This window comes from Crotalus tigris, unplaced genomic scaffold, assembly GCF_016545835.1.
Source record: "Crotalus tigris isolate CLP2741 ecotype Arizona unplaced genomic scaffold, ASM1654583v1 scf7180000024167.7108832, whole genome shotgun sequence".
NCBI lineage: Eukaryota > Metazoa > Chordata > Lepidosauria > Squamata > Viperidae > Crotalus > Crotalus tigris.
Genome location: NW_024100417.1, coordinates 2385227 through 2405373, shown reverse-complemented (window position 1 = coordinate 2405373; position 20147 = coordinate 2385227). Strand labels below are relative to the sequence as shown.

The 20147-nt window shown below is 36.4% G+C and overlaps 1 protein-coding gene across 1 annotated transcript in view; it reads left to right on the top strand.

Annotated features, from left to right (window-relative positions):
- Nucleotides 1–20147, top strand: part of SORT1 (sortilin 1) — a 57083-nt gene that overhangs the window by 15880 nt on the left and 21056 nt on the right. Inside the window, exons 2-10 of the mRNA XM_039323149.1 lie at nucleotides 7392–7451; nucleotides 9784–9857; nucleotides 11351–11453; nucleotides 12694–12858; nucleotides 14405–14478; nucleotides 15601–15650; nucleotides 17709–17839; nucleotides 18968–19112; nucleotides 19599–19754. Coding sequence (XP_039179083.1) covers nucleotides 7392–7451; nucleotides 9784–9857; nucleotides 11351–11453; nucleotides 12694–12858; nucleotides 14405–14478; nucleotides 15601–15650; nucleotides 17709–17839; nucleotides 18968–19112; nucleotides 19599–19754 — 958 coding nt within the window. The remainder of the gene's footprint in view (nucleotides 1–7391; nucleotides 7452–9783; nucleotides 9858–11350; nucleotides 11454–12693; nucleotides 12859–14404; nucleotides 14479–15600; nucleotides 15651–17708; nucleotides 17840–18967; nucleotides 19113–19598; nucleotides 19755–20147) is intronic.

Below are 20147 nucleotides of genomic sequence, written 5' to 3'. Positions count from 1 at the left end.
CTCTCGCGTCTGCAAACTAACAAGGCAGGGGAATTTTTCTAATAGATTCAGTTAAAATCAGTATTTTATTGTGTAATACATCAGCAAACTGCAGTTATTGCAATATGGCAACCACACATCTGAAGAAATTTGAAGAACTAGGCACTTGAAATTTAACATGATCAGGAATTTTCCAACTTTCTCTAAAATGTATTTGTCATGTAATTCTACTCATTATGCAATCCATAACTGTTGATATGCAGTTACTTGCAACATGTTTCAAATTCTAATGTACATTTTGTGGAACTAACAGTAAATGCTTAAGTAGGTTTCTGCAGCTTGAGTATAAGCACAAGGCTTTCATTAAATTCTGATTTTGACCAGAAACAAAGTAGGTGGATGCAGAATGCTAGCTTGACTTGTACTGAAATATGTAAATATTTTACATATTTGTAGAGTCCATTGGAGTTAGGCGACTAATAAAATTGCTTTGTAAAAATTAATGGTGAATAGAAAACATAATTTATGTTGTGTGTCCTGAATATATCTAATGCTAAAGATTCAGAAAATATACTTTTTGTATCTTGTACACAATGCCTATGACCTGTATATTGCAATTTCTTAAAATGAATTTCACTGTAAAGTTGCAAAAACATTTCACCACATTGAGATTATTTTTCTATACAGGTGGTCCTCAACTTACAGCCATTCATTTAGTGACTGTTTGAACTTAACAAGGGCACTGAAAAAAGTGACTTATGACTGTTTTTCACTTTTATGACCATTGCAGCATCCCCATGTCATGTGCTCAAAATTCAGATGTTTGGCAACTGGCATGTATTTATGACTGTTGTATTGTCCTGAGATCACCTTTTGTGACCTTTTGACAAACAGCCAGGCTCCCTTAACAATTATATTACTAACTTAAGAACTGCAATGATTCACTTAACAACTGTGGCAAGAAAGGTAATAAAATGGAGCAAAACTAACTTAGCAACTGTCTTGCTTAACAACAGAAATTGTGCTCATGAGTTGTGGGCTACCTGAACTTGCTTCTAAGGAAGATGACCTTAATTTTAAGACACACCCAAAGAAATATACAGAAGGAAAATGAATATAAACAAATCTGTGCCATGTCCAGCTTACGATTTTAACTCTGTCAGCTGTTCAATTGCCAGTTGAAATAAATGTATAAATGTTCAAAATAAATGTTGTATAGCAACCATCAATTGATATAAAATTGCTCAGAATTTAAGCAGCAAACTCTCCATATATATGGAGTTTATAAATGTTACTTAGTACCTTAATGTGAGATATAGTCTACCTACACAGATATAGATAGACTGTACCTAAATATGTTTTATAAATATAATTTATAAGAAGGCCCTGAGAAATACAGAAATCAAGAAAATTGATGGAATCAACTTCCATAATAATTCTGTCAGAAATGCTTATGAGCAACAGAAAAAAAGTCCTTCCTTATTAGGAACCAACTAATATAATTAGGAAATGCACATACTACTAAATATATACAAAAAAATAGCAGTAAAAGCTATTAAGAACTAACAAAATTACTTCAGATGCCTAGTATGCAGCTTTGTCTTGGAGTAAGAAGTCTCAGTCTCTAATAAAAGATTACAGTGCTCTGAAAATGAGGGCTAATGTAAAAGAAACTGCAAAATGATTCAGAGCTCAGCTGTTCTGAAGAAAGTAGGAGAATTCAAATTAACTGTCCTACAGGGTTCCGGTGTACTTCTTGGACTGCTGTATCAAGAACTGACCAGTGCTGATTAAAATTTCTGAATGCAGAAATTATTTTGAACATTTATACATTTATTCCAACTGACAATTGAACAGTTGACAGAATTAAAATCATAATACTGTCAAAGTGAAGTTATCAGTGTGGGGCCAAAAAGGAACCATAGTCTTTTTATTAATAAAATGCTAGGAAGTAAGTTTCTAATGCTGTTGACATAAAAGAGTTGAGTGTAACCTTGGAAAATAGAATGGGTGATTATTATAGAATTAGAACTATAGGCTTTTATAAAAGTACAAAAATTGGGAGAAAAACTTGCGACCAAATTATTCAGTATCTAGATTTTCATATTCAAAACCAAAAAGCATTCTATGAAGCCAAAATGGCTCTAAAGCCAAAATGTTACGCAACTCTGGAGAATTCAGATTAGTCAATAATTCTTGAAAAGGAGTTGGCTGTCACAAGGATTCCTGTGTCAAATCTATCCTCAGCCATGGAAACTTTGTTAGCTGACTTTGGGTCTATCAATTTCAACTCAGTACAGGTAGTCTTCGACTTATATCAGTTTGTTTAGTGACCGTTCAGAGTTACTAATGGCATTGATAAAAGTGACTTATGACCAGTTTTCACACTTATGACCATTGTAGCATCCCCATGATCATGTAATCAAAATTCTGATGCTTGGCAACTGGCGTGTATTTATGACGGTTGTAGTGTCCCTGGGTCACGTGATCCCCTTCTGTGACCACCTGACAAGCAAAGTCAATGGGGAAGCCAGATTTACTTAACAACAGTTTGACTAATTTATCAGCCACAGTGCTTCACTTAACAACTGTAGCAAGAAATGTCGTAAAACTGGCAAACTCACTTAACAAATGCTTCACTTAGCAACAAATTTTGGGCTCACTTGTGGTCATAAGTCAAGGACTATCTGTATATATCATGGGGTTGGGTGATTTTTTTAAAAAAAAAAAGTAAATTGCTTTGAGTTCCTGAAGGAAATGTAGAATTAAATGCTTGGGATAGTAATAATAATAATAATAATAATAATAATAATAATAATAATAATAATAATAATAATAGAAGAGAAAGAACTGGAGAAGATAACAAAATACAAAGACCTACAAATAGAAATAGAAAGACTGTGGCAAAAGCAAGCAAGGGTAGTACCAATAGTCATAGGCTCCTTGGGTGCAATCCCAAAACAACTGGAGCACCACTTGAACACCATTGGCATTGACAAATTCGCTATTAGTCAATTGCAAAAGGCGGCCTATTAGGAACTGCTTCCATCCTGCGACGATATCTGTAATACCATCAAACATCCACATCTGCCTATCCCAGGTCCTGGGTAAGGACTCGATAGGTAGACAAAATGCCAAATCCAGTCTGAACATCTGGCTGACTGTGTGAGATTGATAATAATAATTTAAAAAAGTTGGAAGGGACCATGGAGGTAATCTAGTCCAGCAATTCCAGTCATTAGGTACACAGCTGGAATAGTGGACTGGACTCAAGCAGAACTAAAAGCAATGGATAGGCAGACCAGAAAAATAATGACAATGAATCATGCCCTTCATCCACACAGTGACATTGATAGACTTTATCTACCAAGGCAAATAGGTGGGCGTGGAATGCTACAAGTACATCAGATGGTTGAAGAAGAAAAAATGACCAAACTGGCCTACAAGAAAGACCAAATGAAGAACAGAATAGAGGCATGGGAAGACAAAGCACTACATGGCCAATACGTGAAAAAAAATAGCTGGGAAAGCAGATAATAATAAGACCTGGCAATGGCTAAGAGCAGGAAAATTGAAGAAAGAGACCGAGGGACTAATTCTGGCTGCACAAGACCAAGCCTTAAGGACAAATGCATACAAAGTCAAAATTGAGAAGACAGCAAAAGACAGTAAGTGCCGCCTATTCAAAGAAGCTGAAGAAACAGTGGACCACTTGGTAAGCTGTTGCAAGAAGATTGCACAGACTGATTACAAGCAGCGGCATGACAAAGTAGCAACAATGGTGCATTGGAAGATCTGCAAAAAATAGCATTTGCCTGTAAGCAAAAACTGGTGGGATCATAAAATAGAGAAAGTCATAGAAAATGATAAAATTAAACTGCTCTGGGACTTCAGAATTCAAACAGACAAGCACCTGCAACCTAACACCCCAGACTTAACAATTGTCGATAAGAAAGACAAAAAAGTCTGGATAGTGGACGTGGCAGTGCCTGGAGACAGCAGAATAGAAGAGAAAGAACTGGAGAAGATAACAAAATACAAAGACCTACAAATAGAAATAGAAAGACTGTGGCAAAAGCAAGCAAGGGTAGTACCAATAGTAATAGGCTCCTTGGGTGCAATCCCAAAACAACTGGAGCACCACTTGAACACCATTGGCATTGACAAATTAATAGCCAATTTGCTATTAGTCAATTGCAAAAGGCAGCCTTACTATGAACTGCTTCCATCCTGCGACGATATCTGTAATACCATCAAACATCCCCATCTGCCTATCCCAGGTCGTGGGTAAGGACTCGATAGGTAGACAAAATGCCAAATCCAGTCTGAACATCTGGCTGACTGCGATGATCCAAAATAATAATAATTAAAAAAAGTTGGAAGGGACCATGGAGGTAATCTAGTCTAACCCCCTGCTCAGGCAGGAAACCCTATACCATTACAGACAAATGGCTGTCTAGTCTCTTCTTAAAAACTTCCAGTGTTGGAGCATTCACTGCTTCTGGAGGCAGGTTGTTCCACTGGTTAATTGTTCTAACTGTCAGGAAGTTTCTCCTTAGTTCTAAGTTGCTTCTCTCCTTGATTAGTTTCCATCCGTCGCTTCTTGTCCTGCCATCAGGCGCTTTGGAGAATAGCTTGACTCCCTCTTCTTTGTGGCAGCCCCTGAGATATTGGAACACTGCTATCACTTCCCCCCTCGTCCTTCTCTTCATTAAATTAGACATACCCAATTCCAGCAACTGTTCCTTATATGCTTTAGCCTCCAGTCCCCTAATCATCTTTGTTGATCTTCTCTGTACTCTTTTTAAAAGAGTCTCAATATTTTTTTTACATCGTGGTGACCAAAACTGGATGCAGTTTTGTTGGTAAGTAATATATTATTACCTAATATGGACAATACAGTTCATTGGATCTCCAGTGGAGCCATCCAGCAGTTTAAGATTTTTTTAAAAGCTCTGTTTCAAGTCACAAGTAATAACTCTTGGTTTTCTCTTCATTTTTCTCTCTTCCTTGCTCCTGTTTAACTTGTTCTTTCATCTAGTTTTACTACTGCTTCTAAATTTTAACTCTACCAGTAGGCTGATATTTAGCAACAAAGCTAAAAATATATTTGAATTAGATACCAGCTTTTAGAATAGTTCAGGAGAAGCATTTATATTACTCCTTCTGTGCCTTTATTGAAGAAGCTGTCTGTTACACAAATAGTTCTTAACAACCTCCCTCAGACTGGTTGCTAATTACAGCTATGTTTCCACAGCCAAGAGTAATTTAACCCTATAGTATCAGTTTTCTCTATTTTATATACCTGTATAGCTATAACACAGTGTTTGTGTCTTCCTTAAACTGTTATGAAACACATGGCTAGTTACAATTATAATATGACTATAATTTTTATTTGTGCAGCATTCAATGTATAGTGTTCAGGAAAGCAGCATCAAAATGAGACTGTGTTTTGCAGCATTTCTTGTACGTCTCCTTCCCCCAGGGAACCAACAATAGCACCTGGATTCCTGAGGATGAAGTAGTTTGTTTGGCTTTCTGAACTGTAATTGTTGTGCCAATGTTGCATTGTTAGTGTGCTTTTATTTTTCTTACTTTGAAGTAATAAATATGCCTGGGAAGCTTTCATCTCATATATTTGGAGATTCAGGGATTGTGTGTTTCCTATTGATTCTTGGTTGATCAGTAGTATGTTTTCTACTTTATAACAGTGTTTGAATTGTGATATTTCTGAACTCAGGTGCTTACAGAGCTATAAAGAAAACAGTATTTGCATCAAGTTGGAAAGAGCTGTTTAGAGTAATGCTAGTAATAGTGTTAAATGATACGTTATGAATAAATGTTAATTCTGGGAAATCTATTCGTCTCAGCAATCTTTTCCCAGTTTAGGGCAATTCTGAATTATTTTTAGAGCTGGATTTTGTACCAAGAATATTTAAATAATTCTGCAAAATAAAACAGAAGGAAGTATGACAGGAAGTAGTAATGTTCTATGCTACAGCAAGAATTGCTTTTGTAACTGTGTTTTGGCATTAGCGCCACCTGGGTATAGCTAACTGAAGTACTGACTAACAACAGTGTGTGTGTAAAACATACAGCATGTATGTGTGTGTGTGTGTGTGTGTGTGTGTTTGAGAGTGGGCATTAGAATTTCATTTCTTAATGTGTGCCAGTGTGTTAATAGAAATAAGTGACAATAAAGATTATTTTATCTTTAACTTGCTCAGACTTCACTTGTAGGAAAGAATGTACTTCAATGAAGTGACATACTAGAAGAAGGTTTTTGAGATTTTACATCAATAGACTCTTATCTAAGACATCTGTGATATTTGGTTCTGGTCAGACTTCATTTGCAGGAAAGATACACTGACAATACCTTAAAAGACGATTATACTGTTATCAAACCAGCTTATAGGTGAAGGTAAACAGGGTTAATTCTGGTGAGTATATTGAAGTAGGGGTACTTAGGTATTCCAGAAAAGTATCCTGGAAGAATGCAGTCACTAAGAATCAAACTCATCTTAATGGCAACTTGATCTTTATATTAAGAAAAGAGAATTGTTGGTCAACGCTGGATGCATTTCCAGCAATGTACCTCCTTCATATAGCTTGACAGACTTCAGTAGTTCTAGTTGTAAGTAAATTTACATGAACTCTCTCTCAATTTTCCTACTTCTGCTAATCAACAAAAATCTAGTAATATTTCAAGATGAAAAACGGAAATGAAAATAAATTTGTTATAATATTAAGCAGCAAACACCTTTAAGCATCCAAAATAACTTAATTTCTACTTTTCTCTTAAGTATGAAGCAGTCCCTCCTTCAGATCTCCATAGGGAATGAAATCCAAACCAAAGTCTCTAGAGCATGGATGTCCAAGTTGTTGGCTTACTTTGGTCACATTGAGTGAAGAGGAATTGTCCTGGGCCACATTTACATATATAATATAGTTATTGTATATAAATCACACAATAATGTTAAACAGTTACAATTTAATGGGCTGCCTTACTAGCTGTCTGGGGCCGCATGTGACCATGGGCTGCGCACACATGGTCTAGAGCAGGGGTAGGCAACCTTGGCTCTTTTACGACTCGTGGACTTCAACTCCCAGAATTCCTGAGCCAGCATGGCAGGCTCAGGAATTCTAGGAGTTGAAGCCCACGAGTCATAAAAGAGCCAAGGTTGCCTACCCCTGCTTTAGAGGATCAACTCCATAAGGGTTGTATTATCTGTTCTCTTGTATACCTTATTGGGAAATTATAACCATTAAATTTAACATGCAATAAGATAGTGAGGAATATGGTGTCCAGAAACAAGTTTCTAGCTCTCTTGGAAGAAAATGAAAGGGCTATTTGTTGAATAATGTCAGCAACAGGAGCAGGGACTAAAATGTATCTGCAATTGTCTTTACAGCGTGTCTTCAATGACCTCAGTGGCTCAGTGTCCCTTTCCTGGATTGGAGATAGCACTGGAGTAAGTAATACTTGGTTGAGCAGATATTTTAAGTATTCAGAAAAAGCAAAAGTATAATATATGAAATAATTCCATGCCGTGACTTGGTTTTGTACTTTCAAATAAAGATGCTTTTGCCTTAGCCTTCCCAAATAAAAAAAGAATTATAGTATTTTTGCCTGGTAGATGGTAAGAAGTTATTCTCTACAGCTGCAAGCTATTCTGGTTCTTCTTTTAAATATTGTCATCTTACTCATGAACAAAGAACTCTTGTGGGTGTTTTGTTGTGTAAATGAAGTGACTCACAGGTTTGGTAAGTAACATCTATCTACTCATTCAGGGTTGCAGTGATAATTGCGTCAGTGATGAAGCCTTGTTGATGTGAAGAAAAAAACACACATTTCTTAATATCGTACACAGAGCTGTTGCTTGTTCATCTCATGCTGAAAGAGAATGGTGCAATTTTAGAGCATTTTTTTATATGTATAATTTTGAGCCAATTCTTAGACACAATTAAGATTATCCATTGTACAGCGTAGGGCAGGTGACAGTAACAAAACGGAATGGGACAGCTCACCATAACCAACTCGCCCCGGCCAATTCACCATGACCAACTCACAGTGGGACAACTTGCTGCAGGACAATTTAACAATTCAATTTAGTTATTTAAAATAAATAAAAAAATATTTTAATTTTTGCCATTCACATTTCATTCTATCCCTCCTTTTGCATCCTTTCTTTAATCATTCTATTTCACCATTTCTTTGATATTAATGTAACTCTTGCTCTGCAGCAAGTTGCCCCATGGTGAGTTGGCCAAGGTGAATTGCCCCATGACGAGTTGGCCACTGCAAGTTGGCTACGGTGAGTTGGCTGTAGCAAGTTGGCCATGGGGAGTTGTTGTAGACCCGTAGCAGAAGGGGCCATATAAATTGTCAGCTGACTTCATGGATAGTTGGATTTAATCAAGCATATTGGGAGAGGAATTAGGAGAAATCATATATTTTTTCCAGTTCTTCCTTTTAAACCAGGAAGAGACGTGCCCGGCAGCAGATGATATAGTTTTGCCAACTTCCTTTTCTCTCTTTCAAAAATAATGGAATCTTAAATTGAGTTATTTCTGTCTGCTTCTCATACTCCTTTATTTAAAATACTAATAGTATCAGTAACTTGGCCAATTTTCATCTCAAAATAAGGTGAGTAGAGTCAAACCTGATTAATATTTAGATAAGAAACCCCCCCTCCTCCTCCCCCAGCCAATAATTCTGGAAGAATACAGTGGCAAGTCATCTTTGTGCCAGTGAAATGTATGGCCATGGCCATATAGTCACTGGGAGCCGAACACAGCCCATTGGAATTGGATGACTAATAAATAAATAAACAAATACTACTCTGATGGAATCTTTCTCTTCACTTTCAATAAGTTTAATGCTCATTCAGGAGTTTCACTGATGCTCAGCATAAGAGAACAGACCCACTTCTGGTATTACTGAAAAGCAGACACTTCCAATTCATGATGTGTTAAGAATGGAAATAGGTTTTGGGGAGGAAGGGACAAAATACCAAATTCTAAACATAATTATTAATGTCTTAGTCTAATGAGTATACAGTCCAGGTAGTTACACAGTTTCAATAATCAAAGGGCAAGTGGACATTCCAGAATGAAGGTGCACAGTTTAAAATCTTTTATACTTGGCCAAATGAATGATCATATATTAGCTCTGATTCATAGCTCCATCAAAGCTATATAAATATTTTTTAAAGTATGACTCTACTGACAGTTTAAGTTCCTCTTTTGATTAAAGATTTGTATTTCTAGTGAGTAACTAGAAATAAGGGGAAAATTGGTTCCAATTGTGATATCATACACTGAATAATTTAATATACTATAACACAATTTAGAGTCTAATAATAGCTATTCTGCAAAGTTCTATCTAAGGAATTAGCTTAGGTGACACGTTATGAAGGTTTAAATAAATTATCCTTCCTTCAGCAAAGAAAAGGAGAAATAGGGTGATGGTTTATGATAGGAACTTAAGCATTAGATAACTGTAATAACAAGGGTAGAATATTTTTTCATAAGATTATTTAATATAATAGAAAATTGTAATGTATAACACCTACTTTTTGAAATGAACATGCAATAATTTCTAGGGAATTATTCAGCTAGCTGTATTAATTTTGATTTGGTTGATCTACCTTTTGAATAGTCGTATTGTATGAGTATGCTGAAATGTGGCTGAAGCCAGTTGAGCCTGACAGAAATCAATTGTTAGCCAGAACCCTTTAAAATAGACAAGGTTGTTTTCTTGGACTATCTGAGCTAAATAACTTTTCCACTTTCTGTTTCCAGGTTATTCTTGTGTTGACTACTTTCCAGCTTCCTCTAGTCATCATGAGCTTTGGGCAGTCTAAATTATACCGAAGGTAAGGACGTTATAGTTGTCTATAGTTCTATGTAAATAGATATTTATTAATTTTTCTTTTTTTTAAAAAAGTCAGCATTGCTTCTGTGCCCAATTGCTACAACAGCCTTTCCTGGTTCCATCCATTAAAAGTTGGGTGACCTGTCCCTTTCAAAAGCTGCTTTCCTGTAAATATGTACAGTTTTCCATGCTTAACTTTAAACAATGGCAACATAAACCTGTTTTTGTTGAAATAGGAACATGTTGATCCTGGATGTTTTTATCTTAAGAGATGATCAAATGTAATCCATCTCTTTCCTCTGCCTGTTGGAAATAGCTTCAGAAGCAGCCCCCCTTTTTGATTACTAGTATAGTTAATAAAATGTTGAGATAAAGTGAAAGCCTCATCTACCAGTTAACATTTCATATAATTCATGCTAGAATTACAGTCATTTATTTTTTCTCAGGTGGAAACAAGAAATATTGGTTAGACTTTTTCCTCCAATATTTGCTTTGGTGTGGCTGACTGCTCCTGCTTTTCCATTTTTCGGTTGTTAAGTAGAACAGGTTGCACCAGAGAGGTGAAGCCTGAGGAGGTAGTCCTTTTAGAAAGGAGTTGCTCCTGCCAAGGGGAGGCATACTGTATAGTAGTAGTTTGCTCCCAACTTCAAGATTCCAACAGGCAGAAGAGGGATTTACTGACATGTGGTCAGTAAATTAAGATTTGCTGTGGAATCTGGAAAAGAAAGAACTGGGAAAGCCCCATTGCTGAGACTGAGCAGTATTTCTCAGTCTCAGCAATTTTAAGAGGTGTGGACTTCTATTCCCAAAATTCCCTAGCCAGTGCCGGGAGTTGAAGTTCACACTTCTTAAATTGCTGAGACTGAGAAACACTACTCCAGGACAGTGTTGAAACAGAATGTTTCAATGCAGTAGTGACTGTGGTAGATCCTTCTAGCCATGAGAGAGCAGCAGTTTTGAAAACCCTTCTTTGACTGAATCATCAATACTGCTAATATCAAGCCAAATCAATTTTGTTCCTTAGAGGTTTAGTTGAAGGTGCCATTTATGATTATGGTCCCTACTTTTAGAATGGGTACAGATTTATGGATTTTTAATAGCATTTTTTTTAAAGTTTAATTGACTACTTGTTTTAATTTTTAATTGTGTTAACTATTTTGATGACTACCTGAAAATGAGAGGGATTTTAAAATATGGGAGCTATTTTATATGATAAAATATAGCAGTTGTATCTGTGTAAAGGATAATTATCACTACAATCTGTTTTTTAAAATATTTGTGCACATATATAAACATTATTATTGTGTACCTATTTCATCATGAAACTAAACCATGCCATAGAAAACCTCTTTAAGTGATTTTTACGTTGTTAACTTTTACATTTTTCCAGTTCTTTTTGGTATTTATTTTATTGCTTCAATAAGACAAATGATTACTTCAAGCTGTTTGGGTAATTTTTGTCCTTACTTTGTCTTTTTTTCCCTTTTATCTTAGTGAAGATTATGGGAAAACTTTCACAGATATTACAGACCTCATTAACAACACTTTCATCAGAACAGAATTTGGAATGGCTATTGGGCCAGAGAATTCAGGGAAGGTAGGAACAATTAGTTATTACTGTGCAGAGTAGACGGTTTGTTAGCCCTATACTTTGTGATAAAATTGGAAGTCTTGAGATGAAGGGTCTAAAATGGCTGCATTTTAATAATTTAGCTTAGTATTGGAGAATAGATTTAAGATGGTACCTGAGTTGTTAACATGGCTGGAACTATTTAAGTTTATTACTTAAGTGGATTTAAGTTTATTACTAGTTTTCCAGTGGTTGCTACTTGCCAAGGCATTCTAGAGCAGTGGTGCAAAAAGCTGACAAGGTTCATCTCTGGCATATGATCTACTGAATAGCAATAGCAATGGCACTTAGATTTATATACCACTTCACAGTGCTTTAAAGCCCTCTCTAAGTGATTTACAGAGTCAGCATATTGCCCCCAACAATCTGGGTCCTCATGGAATCGAACTCCTAGCAGTGAGCAGAGTTACCTGCAATACTGTATTTTAATCACTGCTCCACCATGGCTTCATGAGCCTAATGAATAGGTCCAAAAATATTGACTTTTTCTTGGATTTTAAAAGGTCAAAGGAAGGTTTGACCAAACTGTGTTTCTTAAGCTTTTTTGGATTCCTACTTATCACTTTCCAAAAATCTGGGGTGCCCTTGACCTGAAGAAAACTGGGCAGCTCTGCAGTGCAACCTCATAACCTTACTTGTTAGAGCAGGCTAGTATCATCTAATTCTTCTTTCCCCTTCTTGCTGCATATTGTCTTAAATAAATTGTATAGGACTTGTCTGTCATTAGTGGGGAGATAAGGTTATGATTGTGGTTTCTCTAACTTGTACTGAATTTTAAATTACTGCCATTAGTTTGCTTCCAGAACTAAATAAATTTTTTTTCTCTCAACATAATTTCATCCTATATTATTGAGACTGTCCATGGATATAATATGGATAAGATTTTTCTTTCCCTGACATTTCTATCAGAGGGATAAGCAGGAATAGTTTAATTCTTTAGAGATTTCCTTAATGGGTTTCATAAAATCATTTGTGGCATAGCAAAGCAGTTCCATTTGTCATCGCAAAAGCCATAAACCCAGTGTCTTGCATTAGAATTTCTAATGCTACTTATGCTTACTTTTTTTCCCAGGGACTTATTTTGTCCTTTTAAAAACTATTCTAAATATGGATTCAGACATTCTAGTTTCAACACACGATACACTGGCAGTGTGGATGAGCTCCTGTGTGAACATTTGGGAGATGATTCTCATCTTTACTTTTCTAGGTCATACTGACTGGGGATAGATCTGGATCACACCATAGTGGAAGAATCTTCCGATCATCTGATTTTGCGAAGAATTTTGTACTAACAGATCTTCCTTTCCATCCTTTAACTCAAATAATTTATCACCCTCAGAATTCTGATTTGTTATTGACCCTTAGTACTGAGGTAAGATTTGGAGAAAGGGGATGGAGATTTCTTCATTGGTGTGGCAATTGAAATTGTGATCTTGTGATCTAATATTTGGGGGGGATGATTTTGAATGACATAGTCACAATTTCTATTTAGAAAAATATATGTTTTCTAGATTTACAGATGATTATTCAGATATTAGGACAGCATTGAATTAGGATAGCACTGAAAATTGTGATTATGACCTGTCCTCAGAGTTCTGACCATCTGTGCATTTATATTATTGCAATCTGGCCGTTTGCTAACTGGCTTGCACGTATGACCCCGTGTTCACATGATTGTAATTTGCAACCTTTCCTGATAATTTCTTCCGAAGGTTAGTGGGGAAACCAGCAGGGAAAGTTACAAATTGCTGGGTAATTCTGCAGAGATTGCTGTCACTAAGTGATGTGATCATGCTTTACATCTGTATTGAAATGCAGGTACCAACTGCTGTTGGAAGTCAAGGGCTACCTATATTTATATTCTGCTTTTCCTTATGGAGCTCAAGGAAGTTCATATAAAGGTTTTTCTTCATTTTGCCTTTATAACATCAGTTCCATGAGGAAGGTGGGGCTAAAAAATAGCGATTGGTCTAGATCAAACTTGGACATTTTATGATCCATGGGCCACATCTGGTCTATGGGCAGTCCCAGTCTGGCCTGTGTTATCAGCAGTGTCATCAGCAGGGCTGGGGTGTCATCAGCATCGGCATCAGTGTGTTGAGGGGGGGGCAGTGTGTCAGTGCAGTGTTGGCAGCCTCGGCATCAGGGTGTCAACAGTGAGGGATTGAGCAGCGATGGCAGGGGCCTTCCAGAGCAAACCATGTTTCTCATGTGGCTCCTTTGGAAAATGAATTGCCCACTCCTGGCCTAGATGAACAAGTCCTTCTCTTTGAGGATTGTAAAACATTATACATTTGATTAAAGTATGATTGAATTTCTTTAGCCAATTTAAATTGATAGGCTTATATTACATAAGCTTTGGTTGGTCCAGAATAATAGGGCCCTATTTGGGAAGGGCTGGTTTTTCAGGAGTATATAAATTCTTTTTATTTCTAGAGTTTAACTAGTTTCTGGGCACATATCAAACTGCTGGTTCTGGATTTTCAATGGTTTAACCGATTAAGTCCAGGATGTTAAAAGAACATTTTCAACAGATCCATCAGGCTATTCTTTATGTTCTTTATGTTCAACAAATTTGACCTTTACTGAAGCCCTGTACTTTGCCTGCTAAGAGAGGCCTGTCTCTCCTCCTACTGAAATTCAGTTGCTATTGCAGATTATGTTGCTCTTCTCAATCTTACATTTGGCCTAGTGAGTTATGTTTCTTAATATAAAATGATTTTTAAGTGTTTCCTTTTTTTTGCTTTCTCTTAATCTTCATTTTTACATCAGCAATTTTAAATAAATTAGGTTACAGATTAACCTGTACACTATAAACATAAACATGTATAACTTTACTATGGACTTTTGGTTTTGTTAAATGTCAATCACTTGAATATGATGAACCAATAATAAGCAACTCTTTCTAAATGTTCCAGGGTAGCTTGTGGATATCAAAGACATTTGGTGAGAAATGGAAAGAAATTCACAAAGATGTTTGCTTGGCCAAATGGTAAATTTCTTAATGAATGCTATCCAGGGAGAACTGATAGTTTAATATATATTAATGTAGCATAAATGTATATTGAATGTACATATATATATATAAAGAGCCAATTTTGTAACTGTTAAATTCAAATGCATTGCTTTTGCTAATTTTCATCTTGAGTATACCAGGGTAATTTAGTGAGTAGATATAAAATAGCTGGGGAGATGACCACAGGCTGTCATAGGAAACCCAGATTTTGAACTAACATTTCCAAATAAAAGTATATTACATAAATGAGAAAAACATTTGTATAAGACTTTGGAAAGTTGCTGCTTATTAGCATACCGTATATTCCGGCATATAAGGCGACCTGGCATATAAGACGACCCCTGTCTTCGGCGCCGAGTCACATGCCTAGAAAGTCGTCTTATATGCCGGAAAATACCGTAATTTCCGGCGTATAAGACGACTCGGCATATAAGATGACCCCCGACTTCAGCTCTGAGTTTAACGCTTGCGAAAGTCGTCTTATATGCCAGAAAGTACAGTAGTGATAAACCAATGGTCTAATTTATATAGAAGTGAACTCCCTATTACAGTGTGACTGTTAACTTTCAGTGATGCTTATCTGTAGATTTCATACAATCCTAATGCTTCTTCTGCCTCTTAACTTTCAAAAATCTTAGCTTGGCTTACTAATTAGATACAATTTGTGACAACTCATCTCTGTATACATGAAGTTGCCCAAACTGATATCCTCCAGCTATCTTGACCTTCATCCCTCATAATTCTCTAGTCAATTTATTGAAAATTAAGAGAACTGAAATGTCCATATTTTTGGATTACATTACAGCATTCCTGAAACTGAATTTCAAAATAGCTGGAAAACTTGCTCTATACCGAAACCAAAATAATACTTTCACACAATTCTGATTTTTGATTTAGTGGTTTGTATGTATTTAACTACACAAAGTGTTATCACCTATCCCAGTGTAGTAAGAATCTGGTTAATTGTAGCTTATTTAATAAACTATAGTGAAGCCATAATTTAACATGATGTATGAAGTCATCCTACAGAATTGAAGTCTCAATTGTTTAGTTAACCTTCTACCATTACACTAATTATATTCTCTTGATCTATCCTAGGGGTTCTGGTGGAACCATCTTCTTTACTACCTACCTGAATGGCTCTTGTAGTAAGTAACCTTAGTGTAATAAACTATTTCAGTTCAGAGCTTTTTTTGCAGATTTTATCAATTCTTTTCTTTGAGTCCACAGTCTCAAGAAGTCTTGACCATAGCTTATTCATCTGCAGTTATTTTAATGTGGGAAAATCATATTCTGGCTATATATATTTGTTTATCAATGTTTGGAATCTTTTCCCTGAGACTGATCCATAGAAAAGTGTAGTTATAAAAAGTCACTGTCTTGTGACTAAACGTTATGGGAAGTGTCAAAACCTCAGTTTGCTTGCTAGTGTTTAGGAGTTGCAGTAGTTCCATTTTCTCTCTTCTTTCTCTCTTTCTGCTGCTGATGCATTTCCAATTCACAGAACTTTTGCCTAGTAAATAGGTATTTACTGCCTTTATATGGCATGAAATTAACTTTTGATTATGATATTGAGGGACGTTTCAGAGGAGAGGGATTTGACATATGACCCTTGGTTTTCACATATCCCCTTTTCCAAACTACTTATGAATAACACCTAAAATTTATAACTATGAAGATAAGAACAATTATAAATCTGACTAGCCATATTGAAAAAAAAATACACCACTATTATATTACTGAAACCATAATCAAGGCAGCAATAATTAATTTTTCCTACTTTCCAATGACATATTGCATGAAATGTAATTTCTAGGACAGAGGAAATTTAAGTAGTTAATTTTTTTTAACTAAAAGAGCCTGTTCATGAATGATGGTGAGCAATAAAAGAATCTTTTTATTACAATTAGATATAAAATACTGCTTAAGGAAACCTATATATAACATAGCTATAAATATGAATCAGCTAGGTCAGGGGTAGGCAACCCAAAACACTCAAAGAGCCACTTGGACCCGTTTCCCACCAAAAACAAAACACCGGGAGCCGCAAAACCCTTTTGATATCTAAAATGAAGATAACACTGCATATATCCTTTTTTACCTTTATTATAGGTGTGTGTGTGTGTTTGTGTGTGTATATGTGTGTGTGTATGTGTGTGTGTGTATATATATATATGTATGTATGTATGTATGTATGTATATGTATATATACACATTAAAAATAAAAGTAAAAATATGACTCTTGGGAATATCCATACTATTAAAACAATGATCACAAAGAGAATGCTTTAAGAGAATAAAATTACATACACACAAAGGTAAAAAAAGGATATATGCAGTGTTATCTTCATTTTAGATGTCAAAAGGGTCTCTCTCTCTCTCTGTCTCTCTCTCTCTCCCTCCCTCTCTATCTGCCCTTGGTCTGCCACTCCTCTTCCCCCACTCTCTTCTTTCTCTCTCTCTTTCCTCTCTCTCTCTCTCTCTCTCTCTCTCTCTCTTTCTCCACCCCCTCCTATCTGCTGCTCACCTGGCAAGCTTCAAGCTGTTGTCCAACAAGCTCAGGGGTAAGCAACCTCGTCTCTTTTATGACTCATGGACTTCAACTCCCAGAATTCCTGAGTCAGCCTAGCTGGGCTAGCTAGCTCTCTCCTTCCCTTCCTGCTTCCTGCTTCCTGCAGAGACGCAGCAAAGGGAGGAGCTCCGCCAGTAAGCTTTTCAGCTCCTCGGAGAACACTGTGAGTGCACTCTCTTTTACACACGCGCGCACACACACACACACACACACAGAGAGAGAGAGAGAGAGAGAGAGAAAAGCAGGGAAGCGCAATTGCCTCTCTCTGTCTCTGTCTCTCTCTGCAAAGGCAGAAGAGGCTGGGAGCCACAGGGGAAGGCTCAAAGAGCCGCATGCGGCTCCGGAGCCGCAGGTTGCCGACCTGTGAACTAGGTTGCTGATGTAAAGAGGTCTTCACGTATTGAATCAGTTTTTTGAGATAGTTTGGTTTTCCACCCTGATGTTTATGTGGATGTCTGCAAAATGGAAGTCTATATATATATATAAATTCTTTCTTCAGATACTCATGTTCACTATGCAGGCTGGGTTCCTGCACAAGATTGGAATGAGATTAGCTGTTTCTTTAGCATGTCATGGAGGGAGCATGTTTGTTTCTAAATAGAGTTGTCTAAATGCATCTATTTCTCTTCTGAAGAAACTGATATCGGATTATTGGAGTTAAAGAAAACTAAAGACTTTGGGAAGACATTCAAGACTATAGGAAACAACATTTACTCCTTTGGCCTAGGTGGTCGTTTTCTCTTTGCATCCGTGATGATAGAAAAAGTAAGAAAACTATTCTTGGGCTTCTTTTGAACTAAGACTTGATGTTCTTAGTTCACATTCCTCTAATGCAATGTTCCTAAACTGTTAGCCATTGAGTTATTGCAAGAAGTCCACAACAAATAACAAAAAACAAAAAACTATTCACAGTTCTTCCTCTGGTGCAAATGCTGATGGAAAAGTACTTTCCTGGTTGGTGTGAATGGGAAGGAGACAAATACTCGACTGGCCTAAGAGAAAGATTGCAGAAATAACACCAGTCAATTTGGTCTGGTTCTTCCTCTTTCCTGGCCTGCGTCAGTATTTTTGTTCCTCCCAAGATATACAACATCCATGAGTTTTCCCATTAACAGCCCAAGTATCATGCTTGGCTACAAGATCTGTAGATGTTGCTAGATGTGCTCACCTTATAACTAGTGTCACTGTTCTTTATTGTCTGTAGACTGCTCTCCCTCACACAGCTAGCCTGTTATCTACCAGATCTTCCTACCCATCTGTTGCAGGTCCTTTTATATATATTTCTCCATCCATATATTTTGGCACCCTTCAGCCTCAACCTCTAAGGCAGGAGTGTCAAACTCGCAATGTCATGTGACGTGTCGCGATGTATCGCAACTTTTTTTCCATTGCCAGCAGTGGGGCGGCATGATGCAGTTTGACACTCCTACTCTAAGGCCCCACCAGTGGCTGCTGCCACCCCTTTCAGATTCAGGAAGCAAAGGGTATTCTACAGAAGTTGAGAAGATACTCTCAGTATACACATATCATTTCCATCAGCAATAATTCCATCATCCCTATTGCCAAAAGCTCCTTTGTCCATGTAATGGCCACCACCAAGCACACACTGGTGCTTACTTGTCTGAACTGACCGGCCCTGAGGCCCAATTGAGCCCCAGAGGTCTTTAGCTTTACTTTGCCTGCCCCACTGTTTGCTATTTTTCTCAAAGGCAAGGCTGCTCTAATGTGTAAGTTCTTTGAAAGTTTATCATTGCTTAATAAACAGCAACATTTTAAAAAATACGTTATAAAAACAATATATCCTCGTAAACATTTTCTAGTTGTTTCATATTATGGACAGCTTCCTCATAAATGAATATGAATATAGAGAAAAAATATTTCTGCTTTATTTAGACTAATACAAGAAGAATCCATGTGTCACTAGATGAAGGTGAAACATGGAACATGGCTCAACTTCCTTCAGTTGGACAAGAACAATTTTACTCTATTTTGGCAGCAAATGATGACATGGTGTTTATGCATGTAGATGAACCTGGAGGTGAGAGGAATACAAAATGGGTGATGTATCATTCAGTATATCCAAATTTTGCTTTGATTATGCTTACATAATTTCATTTTAAAAGAAAAATGGTTCTGTAAGTTGTTATCATTATATAGGATTTTACCTGAGACAAAAGTGTTTGAATTACACATTTAGTAAATAGATTTCCGGTAGATTTACAAATTGTTATTTTGAAAATCTGTTCTCAGTGTCAGTATAATGTATATAAATTTCTTGACAACTTTCTTTTCCATGCTAGTTTAAACAAATACGTTGTATGAACATGTTTTTACTTAGGTAGACTTCATCTGGTTCTTAATTTAGTGTACTATTACTGCAATAGGTTTTAGGCTGATCTGAAATACAGATTGCGTACAGGAGCTTTCTAGTAACTTACAGTTTGTTGGTGAATTAAGATACAACTTAAAACCACCTTCTGTAAAATGCTGTTTCTCATCTTTCAATTTGCTGTTTCTTTTCCAGATACTGGACATGGAACAATTTACACCTCTGATGATCAAGGCATCATATACTCCAAGTCCCTGGAAAGGCATCTCTATACTACCACTGGGGGAGAGACAGATTTCACCAATATAACCTCCCTACGAGGCAGCTACATTACCAGTGTGCTTTCAGAGGGTGGGTTTTCATTTTTCAAATTTCTTTAATTGTTTATAGGATTGCTGAATTCTTCTAAGAAAATGGTTAAAATATTTGGATAAATTTGTAAGATGTTCTTGTGGAACACTTTTATAAAACTTCATAATTAATTAGCTCTTTGGCTGTCATTGTTTATGCCATATTGACTAGAACTATTTAGTTTCTGCCGAAAGTTGAAACTTTTTACATTACTTTTGTAAAGTAAGAAGATAAAATTAATATGTGCCAAATTGTGATGGAAGGCAAGCAATTTCTGTAGATGGCGATCAAACTTTTTATTCAGAGTGGAAATGTCAAGCTACAATGTAAAACTTTGAAATTCTATATGGAAATTATGTTTTATTCAAACCAAAAAAATAACACTTCTGCATA